Below are 17,534 nucleotides of genomic sequence, written 5' to 3'. Positions count from 1 at the left end.
TACCCAAAAGAAAATGAGCAGAATTGACATTAATCCTGTTTGCATTGTTACGTAAGTTATGTAATCTTGTACATTCACACATCCAGGCTGATTGGCTGTATTGTTAATGCACTTTGTTACAGCTGGGTACCCTAGTGTTATTGATCACTAGCCATAGCTTTTGAAAATATCACAAATGGTTAGTATTACCGTATATCACCTTGAATAAATGCTGCCATGAATGTATGTCACATCTCATCTGCAGGGGCCTTGTTTTATGATTCATGGTTTGCTTTGTACTAAAGCAGTAATCTACAGTTATTTTTGTTGTATGAAAGTATGTTTTCTTTATGTTCTATAAACCGCTGTATATGTGCTTTCTTCCAGCCACCCAGTTACATCACCACAATCGTGGTTCAGATTCAGTGCACCAATGAGCTGGTGGGAACAGTTATTCTGCATGAAGTACGGATAGTGGTGAGGGACAGAAATGACAACACACCTCGTTTCCAGCAGCCTCGTTACTATGTATCAGTTAATGAGGTGAGGCCTGATCACTTATGCACTGCCTCATTTACTTTCTGTCTCTGTCTCTGTCAATTCAGTTTCATTTGAATGTGCATAGTATGCTAATTTTCTATATAGACAAAATGTGCAGTACAACAGAGCATTGAGGTGGGCATTATATCTGACAATGCAATGTGACGAATGAACCAGTAAGGAAGTACAAAAACAGTTTTGAAAGTTCAAACTTTTGGGGTCAGTAACATTTTAAATATTATTAATATTATAGTTATTATTATTTTTTATTAAATAAATTAATGCTTTTATTCAGCAATGATGCATTATTATGTTTAATTATGTTTGATGTTTAAGTTAGTGAGTGATATGTGTTATCATCCCAAATGAACTAAGAAAAACTACCAATCAAAATTTTGGGGTCAGTAAGTTTTTTTTAATTTTTTTTTAAATAAAAAATAATACTTGTATTTAGCAAGGACACATTAAATTGATCCAAAGTGACAGTGCAGACATTTATAACATTACAAGAGATTTATTTTTCAAATAAAGGCTGTTCTTCAGAACGTTCTACTCATCAAAGAATCCTGGAAGTGTCACAACTATTTTCAACATTGAAAATAATAAACAAAAAAATCTTACCATACTCCAAAATGTCAGAATGTGAGTTTTGTGGTTTTTAGGGTTTTTGAAGTGACATGTGGCCAAGTATAGTGATCCATACTCGGAATTAGTGCTCTGCATTTATCCCATCCTAAGTGCACACACACAGCAGTGAACACACACACACACACCGTGAACACACACCCGGAGCAGTGGGCAGCCATTTATGCTGCGGTGCCCGGAGAGCATTTGGGTGTTCGGTGCCTTGTTTATTCGCATAGCACTGATAAGCAATATCAAGTAGCAAATCTAGGCTCATTGCTGTGACAAACTAATTAATACTCGTTATTAAAAAAGGCTTGAGCTCTTTGATATGTCCCAACTCAACTTCCTGTTTCAACAAAAAATACATCAACATGGGGAAGAAAACTGCACTCACGAATGAAAAGAGAGTAGAGAGTGAAGCGGACACATTGTATAGTCACATGAAATCGTTGTATAGTCTGTTGGCGTGCGCCATCAGTTATTCAGATCTAAAACCATCCCCTTTTGGCATCGGCTCAAAACTATACTTAAAATTATGCAGGCACACACACCCTTGACCCTTATCTCAACAAATTCAGGTATGAGGACTATTTTTAAACTTAATGGCTTTCATTTATTTGGAGTACGTTTGAATATCTTCTGAGAGTGTGTACGTGTTGGGTGTGTAAAAGCTTGGTTTCTTTATGCTTGTCAATCTCTGTCCTCTCCCTGAAGTCAAAAATGCTGTTATCAGGTTAGATTATAGAATTGTAAAAATTATTTTGGCTTCATGCCTAATGTGGGAAAGAGTCTGAAACTGTGTCTTCAGTGATTCAGTGTATGCTTTAACATTGGCTCAGCCTCAGTGTGTTTTGATGTTCTCTAGCAGAGAGCAAATTGCAAGGTACATTGTACAATTGTAGTCACAACAGAAAGACTTTCAAATGGCTGAGTATGGCTTTATAGAAAAACAAATGATGGTTTAGTATGAAACATCTTATCAGTATTTTCACTTATAATTTTGAAAGTCTCTAGGAGCATGAAAGTATACTTTTAAATAGGCCTATATATATAATAGAAATAGCTAAGAAATACAATTACAAACAATACAAACTATTTATTGTAAAATACATTTGACAAATTGAAATAATATAAAAGGATAATATTCAAAAATGAATTGGCTAAAATATAATATCCTACAATTGTTTAATGAGACCTTCTATGAAATAAGAAAGGGAAATTCATTAATATAGCACAGTAGGCTTAATATGTTATTAATCAATTTGCTTTTCAGAAAAAGATAGCAGATGGAAATGCCACCGCAGCTGTAGAATGACTCTAACCTGTTATTATAATATCAGTCGTTTGTATTTGTGTGCAGGCATATGTGCAGGTTTTGCTCTCTCTCTCTCCTTCCATTTTGATTTTAGGTTTTTGTTGTCTTCTCCTTGTCTTTTTCTTTGTATTTTCTTTCTTCCTCTTCTGTCCCTGTCTAGTCTGTCTTCTAAGGGGTTCCAGAAGGAACACACAAACTCACACATACACATTATCTGGGTTAGACGGGTCACATCTGAGGCTTGTCAGAGTTGCTGTGTTGTTACACAAGCATATAGCCAGTGTCTGATGTTTGTCTCATGTGTTTTTTTAATGATATCTCTCCAGCTCTCTCCCGTCGGTACCACCATCTTCACCGGCTTCTCAGGAAACAATGGAGCCATGGACATCGATGACGGACCGAACGGACAGATCGAATATACCATTCGGTACAACCCAAATGACCCGGTACTTCATCTGATCAAACAGACCTTCTGCAGTTACACTCAAGTTCTTCATTGTAATTAATGATTAATTTAAAGCAGTGACTTTATGGGTGCACTTGCAAACTGCAATGTTTTATTTAAAACAGTGCAATCTTTCTCTGTTTCTCTGTCTCAGATGTCAAACAGGACTGTGCGTGTTGCTGGGACTCTGTCTGGTAACATTGTTTTGGCAGAGCGGCTGAACTATGAGGAGAGAACTCGCTATCTAATTATAGTCCAGGCCAATGTAAGATATCCTTCACTATCATACGATGTTGTTCCTTTACTCTTTAATACATTTAAGAGGAGTGTTTCAGGGTAAATACAACTTAAGCTATAGTGGCATGTTGTTGATTACCACAGATAACCCTGAAAATTGTTTGAAATAATGCACTAGAGGTCGACCGATATGGGTTTTTCTCTGGCCGATGCCGATATTTAGAAATCAGGGCAGCCAATGGCCGATATATGATGCCGATTTTTTTGGCCGATTTAAAAAAAAAAAATTATTCATCTCATAAAAGTGAGTTTGAGCAAATGATTATTGCAGGGTACAAGATAGTAATAGTCGTAGTAGCCCAATTTAGTGTAATAATACATGACTCAAAACTTAAGCACCTTCTCAAAACAGTTCTGAAGGATGCTTTTTGTTTATGTTTGCTGACAGACATCAGTGTTTCCCACAGACTGCAAATGAATTCTCTGCCAGCAGGAGGTGCTTTGGGAGCTGGAGATATAGCGGTTTCCCCGGTAATGGCTGTAATCAAATCAGCGCTCCACTCACAAACGCTACTTTATCAGGCATTAGAGGAAAGACGAAATGAAAATGACATCGAAGCTTTTCTGAAGACAGTCGGTTCTTTTCAAAGATACATTCATATAAAAACACTGCATTTTAATTTTGAAACGTGAAGTGCTCATTTTATTCAACGAAGTATAAGCCTTTTGGAAAATCTGTTTGTGGCGGTCAGTTTTGATATTGTGACCAGCCGCCACAAATAACTCAATGTATAGGAAACACTGGACACTGCTATAAGTCAAATGGCTATAGTGATAACAAAAATAAAAGATTTCACACATATTACACAGCCTGCTGCTCATAACTGCTTAAGAGTGCGCTGGCCATGAGTGATGAGATCGTGGATGCTATTGTCGGACCCACACACACATTTCATGAGGAAAGTTAACGTGCACGTTATAATCAGCAGTGTTGGGCAAGTTACTCTGAAAATGTAATTAAATTACTGATTACTCCTTTTAAAAGTAATCACGTTACTGTTCTGATTACTTTATTTGAAAAGTAATTAGTAATTAGTTACATTACTAGTTACATTACTTTTTTCTCCATGAAATTCATGAAATCCCAGCATACACACACCCGATAAGTATTTGTTATTAAAGCATCAACATTCACAGAACACTGTTATTTTTATCTAAAGCAAGCGGCTGCTGCGTGCATGGTTTGGCATGGCAGAATGCCAGCAAAGAGCGCTGCATTTATAATCTCTAAAAGACATCTCAGTTCATCGCAATCTCACAAATCTCTGTTATAACACAATAAATATATGCATAATGAATAGTTCATAATGTCTACAATTCGTGTGTTATAATGAGAGGATTCGTGAACATGCAAATTTCAGCACTGCATTGCTCAACGCTGCAAACACGTGTTATAGCCTAAATAGAAACTCATACGCTTGCACCTGTTAATTGTTTATATTTTATATTAGTTCATGTTGATTTTGTGCAATAGATGAATAACAATTTATTTGTTTCAGATATTTTATGTTTAGATATTTCTATTTTGCGGGAGTCCCGTGAATCATTTTATTCTCCTGCATCCCACGCAGTCACACACTATGCACTCGCCTATCAAGTCTCCCGTGCCACACTCTGTTGCGTCGGGTCTCGTGGGAGCAGGTCTCTAATCCACTGGCACTTGACTCGACAGTGCGTGAGCTACATCCTTTTTACAGTCTAGATTAGAAATCACTGCATTCTGTCAGCAATGTAACGCGACAGTAACGTATAGAGACCTCGCCTTGTAACTATACTCTAATTATAACGAGTTAAATTACTCCATTACTAAAAAGTAATCAAATTACAGTAACGCGTTACTAAGTATTGTGTTACTGCCCAACACTGATAATCAGCCCAGAAGTTTTGTCTGAATGGAACGTGTTTCTACTTTCACATGCAAATGACTTGTTGCACTTATGAATATAATAACTTTCCGGCATCAATTCTAGTAGTGTAAAACGTAATTCCACTTTTGAAACGGTCTGTTTTGCCCTGCCATTAGCTGAAGCTGTGTGTGAACAAGCCGGGGCTGCAGAGTGTGAGCTGCTCCGTCTCACGCAGCCTCAGAGGGAGCTCCGCAACAATGCTTAGGTGCCCACCTGTGTGCCTGCCTATAAATCGGCCTAATTTGCAGCACAATCGGCCAATGTCGATTAAGTAAAAAATGCCAAAAATCGGCCGATTAATCGGCCAGCCGATCAATCAGTCGACGTCTACTTACAGTACAAAAGATTGATGATGTTTTTTGGGCAAGGCCCACTGCTGAGATAAATGTTAAATACAAAGTTTTGAAAATACAGCCACAAAGCTTAAACATTATAGATGTTCATCATGAGACTAGTGTGAAATAAAATCACTTAACTAACCATGTAACTCCAGGTAAATGTTGTTGGTAAAAATGTGCTCATTTATTTATTTGTTAGTTTGTTTTTTATTTATTTATTTATTTGCATTTTTGTGTTATTTATTTGTTTAGCTACAACTTTTTTTTTGTTCATGTGAGTTCATTTGAGTTCATGTTTGTGAGTTTGCATTTGAGGGTTTACTATACGAGTTTAAATGTGTACTTCCAAGTTTTTAATTTTATGAGTTTATAAGTTTCATTTTATTCTAGCAAGTTTACTTTTGGGAGTTTGATAGGTTGCATTTGTGGGTTAACTGGTTTGAATTTGTATTTGTGAGTTTATGGGTTTGAATTTGTACTTGCAAGATTACGTTTTGCAAGTTTTTGCATTTATGAGTGTGCATTTGAGAATATTTGAGTTTGCTTTTGATGGTTTATTGTGCATAACACATAAGATCACCTACCCAGAAGTACACCTAGAAACAATGCTAAAAGTAAGTTGTTTATATGTTGTTTATAGACCTTAACTTGTTTATAACCCACAACATTGCTTTAAAGTCAGACCAACCCTAAAATGGTCATACACGTGTGCTAGTAATTAAAGGGTTACTGATCTGATCCCTGTAAGGAGTGAGCCATGAGCTGGGAGTACCTTTGGATAAAGATGTCTGCTAAATGACTGCTTAATCTGTAAACTTTACTGTAGATTACAAAATAAATAACCTTGAATTTTTGGTCAAGTTGTCTGGGCCTGTTAGGTTGCCAGTTTGCACAATGCACTTTTTAAAATTCCAGGCACCTCCCTATATCTGTCACTGAATAACCGGCATCCTGATTCACTTCCAAATGCATCCCTCCACCCTCACATGAGCTGCATGCACAACTAGCTCCAAACCTGTCTAGAACAGCATCCCTGTGAGGGTGTCCAGACCCCAGAGGCCATGAGCATGTTTTCATAGAGCCAAATGGTTCAAATAAATGCTCTACATCAAGGCTCAGCTCTCCTTGAAGAAAATTGAATCATTTCAGGATGTGGAAAATGAGGGGGTGGATTTGTTACTGTGTTTTCTCTTTCTCTCTGAAATCGTATTGAAGGAAAAATACAGAACGATGATATGAATAATGCACATTTTATTTAGACCCTGATTGTTGGAAACCGTTAAGTCAATAATTAATTAACCATACTTGGCCACACGTCCTTTCCTTAAAGTTTAGAGATTTACATTACACTACATTTTATGATTCCTACCTGTTGTTCTGGATTCAGTGCTATTAAATTTAAATCTTGCACAATGACAATATTGAAGATCAATTTTATAAGGTCTGAAGTTCAAAGTATGATATACACAAATGTATTTGTGCATGTTTATTTTATTTTATTTTTTTTTATTTTTTTTACTAAAAGCTAAATAAAAATCACCTTTTGCTTGTTCTGGCAAAATGTAAAGTTTAAATATTAAAAAATATCTAAAGGTCTTAAAAGTATCTAAAGGTCTGTATCTATGGTAACATGGCAGCTTTTTTTCCAGGACCGGGCTCCGTATCCGGGAACTCGTCGCACGGCAACCACTACTCTAACTCTGGATGTTTCGGATGGAGATGATCTGGGTCCCATGTTCCTCCCATGTGTTCTGGTCAACAACACACAGGACTGTAACCCTATCACATACCGTCTGGCCATTCCTGAGCTCACTGACCCGGTAAGAACTTGGAGAGAACCTCAGAGGTCTTTTAATGCTGAAGCTGGATCTTGAAACAGGTAGCTTTTTTTTTTTTGATCTACCAGCTCTTACAGACTTGACCAGGGTTGATCTACTAGGTTGATCTACTGTTGGACCATCTAATGATCATGGTTTCTAGCTGGTCCCAGTTGGATATTTTGAAACCATTTAAAACCAGCTGCCACCTTAAAATTTTACCTGGATTATCGAGTAAGGATGTTGTCAGAGACTGTTATTCACCACAAGCTACAACCATGATTCTGTAGTCAGCATCTGGCATAGCTAGGTATAAAGGCAGGAAGATGTCTTGTCTGAAACACTTCACCTGTGACCCACTGAGCCGGACCTGAGGCTATGCAGTGGGCAGCCCTGGATAGATGCTCTCTTACACTCTTAAAAATAAAGGTGCTTCACGATGCCATAGAAGAACCTTTTTGTCTAAATGGTTCCATAAAGAACCTTTAACATCTGAAGAACCTTTCTGTTTCACAAAAAGTTATTTGTGGCGAAAGAAGGTTCTTCAGATTATAAAAAGGTAATAAAGAGATGGTTCTTTAAAGAACCTTTGACTGAATGGTTCTTTGTGGAACCAAAAATGGTTCTTCTATGGCATCGCTTGAAGAACCTTTTGAAGCACCTTTATTTTTAAGAGTGTAGAGAAAGACTTGAGTGCTTGAGAACAGGGTATGTGCATGACATTGTGCCTTGAACTATAAAGAAAGAAAAAAATAATAATTAATAATTCAGCCACACACAGCAAGCCTATGGACCACTCATTGATTGTTTGCTACCGTTCAAAAGTTTGGGGTCGGTAAGATTTTTTTTTGTTTTTGAAAGAAGTCAATTATGACCACAAAAGTTGTATTTGTTTGATTAAAAAAAGTAAAAAGAGTTATATTGCAAAAAAGTATTGTAATTTAAAATAACTTTTTAAAATAATATTTTAAAATGTAATGCGATTTCAAAGCTGAATTTTCAGTGTCACATGATCCTTCGGAAATCTTTTTAATATGCTGATTTGGTACTCAAGAAACATTCATATTTTTGTGCAAACTGAGCATAATTTTTTACTTTAAAAGAACAGCATTTATTCGAAAAATATTTGTTTGTAACAAAATAGATGTCTTTACTGTCACTATTGATACATTTAATATACCCATTTTTAGAAAATAAAAATGCTTACCTTAAACTTGTGAATGGTATAAAATAAAATGATAAATGGTGAATGGTATAAAAAATTATACATTTATGTTATATAAGCATGTTTTACTGCAGAATTCAGCAATTGAGAGTTTTTTAGAGCCTCCAGTAATTTTTATAATGTAACATTTTGTTACCTTTGTAATATTCATGTCTTGTTTGTGGACACTTGAAGGACATTTTGATGTCTTCACTGGACGTTGTATGGACAAGCTCATGTGTAAAGCTCAGTAATTATGTCATTGTGTTGTTGGTGTTTTGTTGACCCTACACCGGTTAAATGTCAGTCCTTTCATATTTCCCATCACATGCATTGCTCTACTGACCTTTGCTTGGCTAAAGATGAGACTCATACAGCAGGGGCAGGAAGGACAAGAAACGAGGGATTTAGATGAGAAAAAGATGTGGCTGATGAAAGTTAGCTGGTACAGATTGAATGAGATCAGGGACAGGGAGTAGAGACAAAGCGAGACGAGACCCTCAATAAAACCACAGGGTTCACCACCCATCAAAGCCAAGACGTGAAGCTTTGATGAAATCAGACCCCAGTTGAGGTGTGTTTGGGTGGGTAGACCTTTGAGGTGATGGATCATTATGGAACCAAACCACATGGAGACAAAAAGAGAGAGTCCAGCACATACAGCCACGGCTGATCTTTGCTCAGGGGGGACTGCCGTAATTTATGCAAAAAATGTTTTCCACTGCAAACGCTGCACTCCCATCGGCTGCCAATTTCTGCACTGAATAAATGTGCTGCAGATTTGCTTCATTTCGAGCTATTTCACTTTTCTTTTTACATTCTGCCTGCTGTAATTTATGTATTTTCACAGGGACAATCTCTTTTTTGCGTTTCCTGGTGTTCTCTGATTATCTTGAAAATTATAAAGGATTAGTTTGTGAGGAAACCCATTTTACATTTTACATTCATTCTTACATTCAACAGAACAGTGGCTGTGTTTGGAGTAGCACACTACTATTTCTGCAGTAGGCCTGTATAGTATGAATAATGCATATCCACATTTTCTGTGCAAACATAAAATACTATGAACAAATATGAAAACAAATATTTTATTATTACTATTATTCAATTGGATTTTGAGAAAGCAAATAAAATTTTTTTTTAAATTCTCATCAAGGCTGCATTTATTTGATCAAAAAATAAAAACAAAAAAGTAAAAACAATAATATTGGGAAATATTATTGCAATTTAAAATAACTGTTTTGTATTTTAATATATATTAAAATGTAATTTAATCCTGTGATGCAAAGCTGAATTTTCAGGATCATTAGTCAATGTCACATGATCCATGCTCAAGAAACATTTCTTATTATTATCAATGTTGAAAACAGTTGTGGTGCTTAATATTTATGTGGAAGCTGTGAGACTTTTTTTTCAGGATTCTTTGATGTTCTAAAGAACTCTAAATAACAGAACCATATTTATTTGAAATAGAAATATATTTTTTTAAAAACTGTCATTTCTGATCAATTTAATGTGTCCTTGCTTAATAATTATTAAGTAATAATTTCTTATTAAGTTCTCAAAATAATAATAATAATAATCTAACTGACCAAAAACTTTAATTGTAGTGTATCTTTATTTATTTGTTTGTTTGAGATGCTAACTCATCTCATTAACTAAATTAAACATAATGATGATAGGGTCATGTGACAGCAATATAGCATACTACTATTTGAAATAACTATGTTCTGAGTGGGTGCATTATGAAAATATTTTAAACGTTTTATGATACATGTTGTCACATAAACTCATTACCTTGCATGTTTATTTCAACTGTGGCTTTCATCTATCTTTTTATACAGTACAAACTGAAAATTCACATGCTACACATGGTACTGCAGGGATTTCAAGAGTAATATTTTAATAAGTTATTGTAAACACATCCTCTATCAATGCATAATGCGTTATTTTTCAGATAGCCTACTATTTTAAAGCAGCACTACTTTTTCTGTGTTCAAAATTTGCTAAATGTATATAATGAACGAGTACATCATGAATCCATCTTCCAAACCGCGTTTTTGTCTTATTCCGAATCACTATGGTACATTGATAATAAGTACTTATATTTGGACTATTGTAGCCTGGTCGGGTCGTCACCACTGCGGAGTAACACACACCTGCGTGAATCGCCATAGACATAAACTTAGAGAAGTAGCTCCGGTTGGAATGGTCTTCCGCCGGATGTATGCAGTTCTGTTTATTAACCGCTAGAGTGCCAAAAGTTACATAGTGCTGCTTTAAAACAATACTGGCCAGTAGTCAGTGTGTGCTGTGCAGTATGCAGTGAGCATTTTGCTACAATTCCATTCCCAACATAGATTCTCTCTCATTTCCTTTGGCAGGAATAGTGGTAATTAATGAGGTCACATATTTCACAATTAGAGCCGGGATATGATTCGAGAGTCTTTTTCCTGTCTCTAGGCACAGATTAATTGGCCTAATGCCTGCTGGAGGGGGGATTATGGGTAGTTTTAAACGTCTCAGGTGGGCAAGAATTCTGATTTGCTGTGCTCACATATTTAACATTGAGTTCCTGTATTTACGCTGCCATTTTAATGAAGCACCCATCGCAAAGGAGATGCTTCTTATTATCATATCTGTTAGAGGCCGTATTTGTCTGCACGAAATGCACACTCATCTGTAGAGCACAGATTAATACAATCAAGTGTCCCATGAGCTTTGCTTTTAGCCCAGAGGAAAACGTTGTACCTCAGTGGATGCTCTTTCATAGCTTGAGACTTAATGGAGATCTCAAAATGTTTTATTTATGTATCAGCTTTATTTCAGCTGTTTCTCCTACAATTTGGAGAAATAAAAGTAGACACAACGTTGTACTATCTGTTCATATTATTTAATGAACCTGAGCTAATATGAACTAACAGTGAACAGCTAAACTTGCGTTAACAAAGATGAATAAATACTGTAACAAATGTGTTGCTCATTGTTACTTAATGTTAGTTAAAGGAATAGTTCACCCAAAAATGAAAATTTGCTGAAATTGTAATCAGCCTCAGGCCATCCAAGATGGAGATGAGTTTGTTTCTTCATCAGAACAGATTTGGACTAATGTATCATTACATCACTTGCTCACCAGTGGATCCTCTGCAGTAAATGGGTGCCGTCAGAATGAGAGTCCAAACAGATGATAAAAACATCACAATAATCCTTTGTAGCGTGGTTGTAAGAAAAAAAAATCCATCGAGGCATTTTAACTTCAAAATTTTGCCTACAGCTGAAATATGAGTCTTCTATCCAAAATATTGCTTTCTCCAGTCATGCCATCTGAATTAGGAGAGAAATATGCATAGATCAATCATTTATAAGAGAAAACAGTTCAAAAACATATGTTGGTGGATTTGGATGTAAGAGGACAACATGGGATGGACTTTTTCACTGTGTTTTTATGAACTATGGCTAGAATTAATGGTTTAAAGTTAAAACTCCCTTAACTGATGTACTGGAGTGGTGTGTATTACTTGTGGATTATTGTGATGTTTTTATCAGCTGTTTGGACTTTCATTTTGACGGCACCCACCCATTCACTGCAGAGGCTCCATTGGTGAAAAAGTGATGTTTAATTTCTCCATTGCTGTTCCAATGAAGAAACAAACTCATCTACATCTTGGATGGCCTGAGGGAGAATACATTTTCAGCAAATTTTAATTTTCGGGTTAATTATTGCTTTAATGCATAAACTAAAATTAACAAATTAGACCTTATTGTAAAGTGTTTTACCGATTAGACCGATATTTAAAATGATGTGGATTGCATTGTTCAGATTATTTGGTTTTGGAAGAATTTGATGAGAAATGTTTGAGTCCAGACTAGGGTGAAACCATACATATAAAAAGATACTGAAATCATTTAGCCAACTCTGATTTCTTTTTTTGCCCCTATTGTCATTTATTCCTGTCTCCTTTTTTTCCAGAGTAAACTGAACCCTCTGAATGTGACACCTCCCATTCGAGCCATTGACCAGGACAGAAACATCCAGCCGCCCTCCGACAGACCCGGAATCCTGTACTTCATACTGGTTGGTAGGTACTTCAATTCAAGTATTATACACAATACATAATATACATAACTGCACTCTTAACTAATGTTTCCATACATTTGAAAGAGAAACTCAGTTCTTTAATAAATGTGTTATTAGGGTTTAAAAGGATGTGCAAGTTCAGATTGGAAATTCCCTTTTTATGTATTCAATAGCTTAGTATAAATAATGGCATGAATCAGATAATATCACAAGTTCTGTGTCTCTCTCTGTACTGCGTTTCAGGTCAACCTGCTACATACCCAGAATTCTTCTCACTCAACAGGAGCACGGCTGAGCTGCGGCTGCTGAAGCCTGTGGACAGAGAGCTGTACCAGCGCTTCAATCTTGTCATTAAGGTCATTATATCATCATCAGGTTGTCTTCTACAGATAGCTGTGAAGATAGGAGTGGTGTTCATCTAATGCCCTGCTCAGCGCCTCCAAAGGCGTTTATATTTAAGCATCAATAAGTATCATCATTTTTACAGAATTGCTGGTTGAATGTTTTACGACCAGACAAACACCCGATATTAACCACAGTATATTTCTGGAAATATTCTCTTCATATTGTAGCAATATTATCAGCAATTGAACACACTGTCTGTATGTACACGCTATCACTTTGGTTCTGTTTAAAAACCTAGTGAGCTGTTTATTTAGGAAGCATTTTAAAGCATTGCATTCGCTGTCTTGATGCAAAGGATGCCATAAAAGGTACATAGTATAATTATTGTAAAAATTATTGCAAGGCATCATTGCATATATACTTTTGTGGAAAATGCAGTTCCACAGTGCATTTGTGACAAACTTACAAAGAAAGAAATTGAAATGCTCTATCATTATAATTCATTCAGTACTAAAAATATTAACAAAACATACATACTGTTCAAAAGTTAGATATTTTTTTAAGAAATTAGCAAGAATGCATTAAATTGATCAAAAGTGAGTTTAAAGGCATTTATAATGTTTCAAAAGAATATTTCAGCATTTTATAATGCTGTTCTTTTAAAAATGTATAATGGTTTCCACAGCAATATTAAGCAGCACAATTGTTTTCAACATGTCAGAAAGATCATGTGACACTGAAGACTGGAGTAATGGCTGCTGAAAAAAATCAGCCTTTCCATCACAGTAATAAATTACATTTTAAAATATTTTGAAATAGAAAAGAGCTGTTTTGAATTGTAATAATAGTTCACATTTTTACTGTATTTTTGACAAAATAAATGCAGCACTGGTAAGCATGAGACTTCTGTTGAAAACATCTTTCCAACCCCAAAATTTGAACAGTAGTGTAGTTCTGTCTAATTAAAAATATACTATTTTACCCAGTTTTTGTATGTGCTATATATTTTTATGCTTTTATCACATCATTAGTTTAGCACTGAAATCGATCATTCATTCTGGTTCCCCATGAGCTTTGTGCAAAGAGCGCTATTTATATGCCTCACAGTTTCTGCCTACTGTATGTAGAGCATTCCATTTCAGTTAGGATGCTGCCTTTGTAGACAGCGAGGCAACTCACTAGCTTTTGGAACAGAGCTTTGTATATTTAATTACATTAAACATGTTGTATCTTTTAATTGAATTGAGCTGCAAGAGAGAGAGCAGAGGGAGAAATTGAAAAAAGGAAGCGAGCGCTGGTGTGAAATTATTCTGCTCTGTCATAGATTTGGGTAGCACAACAATGTAACAGCAGGGGTAATTTAAATGTTTCCTCTGAGAAACGATGCATGACTGTGTTTGCTGTTATGAGTTCCTTGTTTCATAATAGCAAAGAACTATATGCTATTCTCAGGTCGCTTCAAGCTTGCTGAAATTCGAGACCACATAACAAACAAAACATTGCCGCTGTCAACATTGTCAGAAGTCTGAATTAGTGTGTGTTTCAAATGTGTGAAGTGGCTATTGAGTTACTGAGTTGCAGTCTTTCATGGATTCTTAATGAAATCAGTGATAGACTTAAGCCATAACGGAAATGAAAATATTCAGGGAGATGTATCCACATATTCCTCTTCAATAAACAAAGACCAATTTTGAGCCGTTTTAGGTTCATGAATTTTGAATAGTATTTTAACTGCCGTATTTTAGTTAGAAATTAGTGAATGAATTTGAGTAAAAAAAAAAAAACTTTTCACTTGATTGACTGCACACAATATAATTTATTTACACTAAGTTAACTAGCTACACTGAAAAAAAGGATTTTTATAATATAAAAAAGTTTTATTAATTGCAAATTTATATTTTATACACATTTACATAAATGAATAGTTAGCTCCACTAATATATATATATATATATATATATATATATATACTGTATATATATATATATATAGATATATAGATATATATACTGTATATATGTATGAAGAGTTCATTTGCAAAAACCGATAACTTTATTGCGCATTCCAAGTAATATCAATCAAACTGCAGTTGGGTTGTTTTGATTAAGTAATAATAACTTAAACAAATACAGGTAATTTACTAAATTAAAGTTCATTGAAAGCATGTTTTTTTTTTTTTACATATTAAAAGTTTGTTTGATAACAAAAGCAGATCACTCCAACGGTCGTTTTTGGCAAAAGCAGATAACTCCACATTTCATGTTTTAGAGTTTAAAAAACACTCCTTTAATCTTCGTAATCTCCTCAGATGACAAAGTAAGATGCCTGACAATCGTTTTTGTGATCATAAACTGTATGGGTGAGATTACACGCAATACACGGAGCTTATCCCTCACCATTGTAAGGCGCTGCTTTTGCAAGGTTCCGTAAAAATGTTTCAGCTTTTATTTTCTTTTTTCGCCCTGAAGAAGATATCACAGGTTCATCAAGTTTGTCGAAATTATCCATCCTCGATCACTTTGTCAGCTTTGACAAAACTCCTCTCAGCTAGCACGTCGTTTCAAAGTGAAAGTAGCCTTGTCACCTGACCTGAATGCAGCACGCTAATTCAATAAAATTGACTTATCGGCTTCTGTTCAAAAACAACAAGGGCACATGTCAACTTCTGCAGTAAAACGTGAACTTGCGATGCCTTGATAGTGGGCAAAACATGTTTAGGGTTCAGATCGTGCTATATGTGGAGAATAATGCACGCCAATCAGCTCTTTTTTTAAGTGGCGTTTATTGGTTTTTGCAAATGAACTCTTCATATACTGTATATATATATAGGATATCAAGGCAACATTTTAGTTTATTTAAATGAACTAAAATAACTAAAACTGAAATGAAAAATAAATAGACATATAAAAATTATGATAAAATGACAATATCATTTTTTTTTTTTTTTGTAATTTAAATTAAAGCTTGGTAATGCCTTTTTCGATCAAGGTAGCTTGGTGTGAATTATGGTAATACCATGGTACTTCAAGTTACAAAAGAATACCATGTAAATAGTGTTATTTGAATCTGGTAATCATTCATTACTAGGGATGCACAGTAGGGATGCACATGCAGGGATACCAGTATCGGTATCGGGCCCGATACTGAGCTTCTGTACTCGTACTCGTACTCGTTAAAATGTGATAAGTGCCATATTCAGACAATGAAACACCAACAACAGACAGCAGAATGGAGTTATTAGAGATTAAGGATGTCTACGAAGTATATGTATGCAATGAATATAATGTTAAACATTCAGTATTAACACCTGTATAGCTGATGTGCGCGAGCTTGTCGAGTGAATATATCTTTCTCACAGACATCACTGGAAAGTTTGTGTTGTTCGGTCGGATACGTCAAAAACAAGTAAGTAAAACAATGCACAAGTTACTTAACGGTAGGGAGAGAGAGAGAGCACGCGCGCACTTCTGTTGTGTGATATTTGATGTTCACTCACACGCACACGCATCATTTGGATTAAAACTAAATCATAAAAATAAGACCATTTATAGGGGCATTCGCTATAAATGTCATTTATTTTTAACCTTAGGCATACACGACTTTCTGGCGAAAGTGAATCTAGCAGCCTGTGTGAAATGCGCTGGGCTGTACTACTGTCCTCTCATTCTGCATCAGTACAAATACGTGTGCGCATTGCGCGTGTTTTGCTTTCTTGAGTGTTTCTGCATTATATGAATAGCTTTGGAATATAAATCGCAGCACGTTTCAGATGAAAAAAAAACCACAACTTCTATTTCTGAAAATATCACAATTAGGAGATTTATAGCGAGTGGTTCCCTGCATTATTACAGCAAAGCGCGTGATTGTAGTATTAAGCCGCTGCAATAGAGCAGCTCTAATGCTATTAAATTAAAGATGATGTAGGCTACCATAGAGAGAGAAAAAGATTAACAGTGAAAGTAACAAAAACTTGTAAAATACATTTTAATGGGCATAATTAAGTGTGAAAATAACCAAAGGATATACAGTCAAACCAAAAATTATTCAGAGATCAGATATAATTTTTGATATTTTTTTTACTAGTGGGTGCAGGACACTATAGTTCATTTATGTAAGTGAGGATAGCAAAATAAAGTAAACTGTGACAAATTATAACCAAAATACAGTGGACTACCAGTAAAACTGATTTAAACAAAACAAATTTGGGACCAAAAATTATTCAGACCGAGTCTGGGAAAAAAAAATCGAAGTTGAGGTTTGCATGAAGCTGGATGACAGCATGCCCAGGAGACTACAGACTGTCATTGAGGCTAAAGGTTGCCTGAATAAGTATTCATAGTTGTGTAAATACTGTCATACTAACAGCTGTCTAATTTTTGATTGATTGTAATCCATTACATACCTTTCTATCAAAGTTATCTAACATTATCAAGCTGAATTTGTTCTGACTCCGTTTAACTCTGAGTTCTTGTTATATTTTATTACCATTTTCTAAACTATAGCGAATAAACTGTGATAATGGGAGAAATGTTGAAGGTGTCTAAATAAATTTAGGTTTGACTATCTATTTGATAAATAAAGTTAACCAACTAACATTGTAAATACTCTTTTGGTTTCTGTACCCAATATTTAAAAAATTTAC

At 35.3% G+C, this 17,534-nt stretch overlaps 1 protein-coding gene across 1 annotated transcript in view; it reads left to right on the top strand.

Moving 5' to 3' along the window:
• The window catches only part of pcdh15a (protocadherin-related 15a), a 234,406-nt gene that overhangs the window by 108,674 nt on the left and 108,198 nt on the right, over window positions 1-17,534 (top strand). The window contains exons 6-11 of the mRNA XM_016273291.1: window positions 367-522; window positions 2,788-2,907; window positions 3,061-3,171; window positions 7,098-7,268; window positions 12,440-12,548; window positions 12,791-12,903. Coding sequence (XP_016128777.1) covers window positions 367-522; window positions 2,788-2,907; window positions 3,061-3,171; window positions 7,098-7,268; window positions 12,440-12,548; window positions 12,791-12,903 — 780 coding nt within the window. The remainder of the gene's footprint in view (window positions 1-366; window positions 523-2,787; window positions 2,908-3,060; window positions 3,172-7,097; window positions 7,269-12,439; window positions 12,549-12,790; window positions 12,904-17,534) is intronic.

Source organism: Sinocyclocheilus grahami, unplaced genomic scaffold, assembly GCF_001515645.1.
Source record: "Sinocyclocheilus grahami isolate Dianchi unplaced genomic scaffold, SAMN03320097.WGS_v1.1 scaffold77.1, whole genome shotgun sequence".
In the NCBI taxonomy this organism is placed as follows: Eukaryota; Metazoa; Chordata; class Actinopteri; order Cypriniformes; family Cyprinidae; genus Sinocyclocheilus; species Sinocyclocheilus grahami.
Note: the sequence above shows the minus strand (reverse complement) of the source record. Positions and strands in the feature narration are given on the sequence as shown.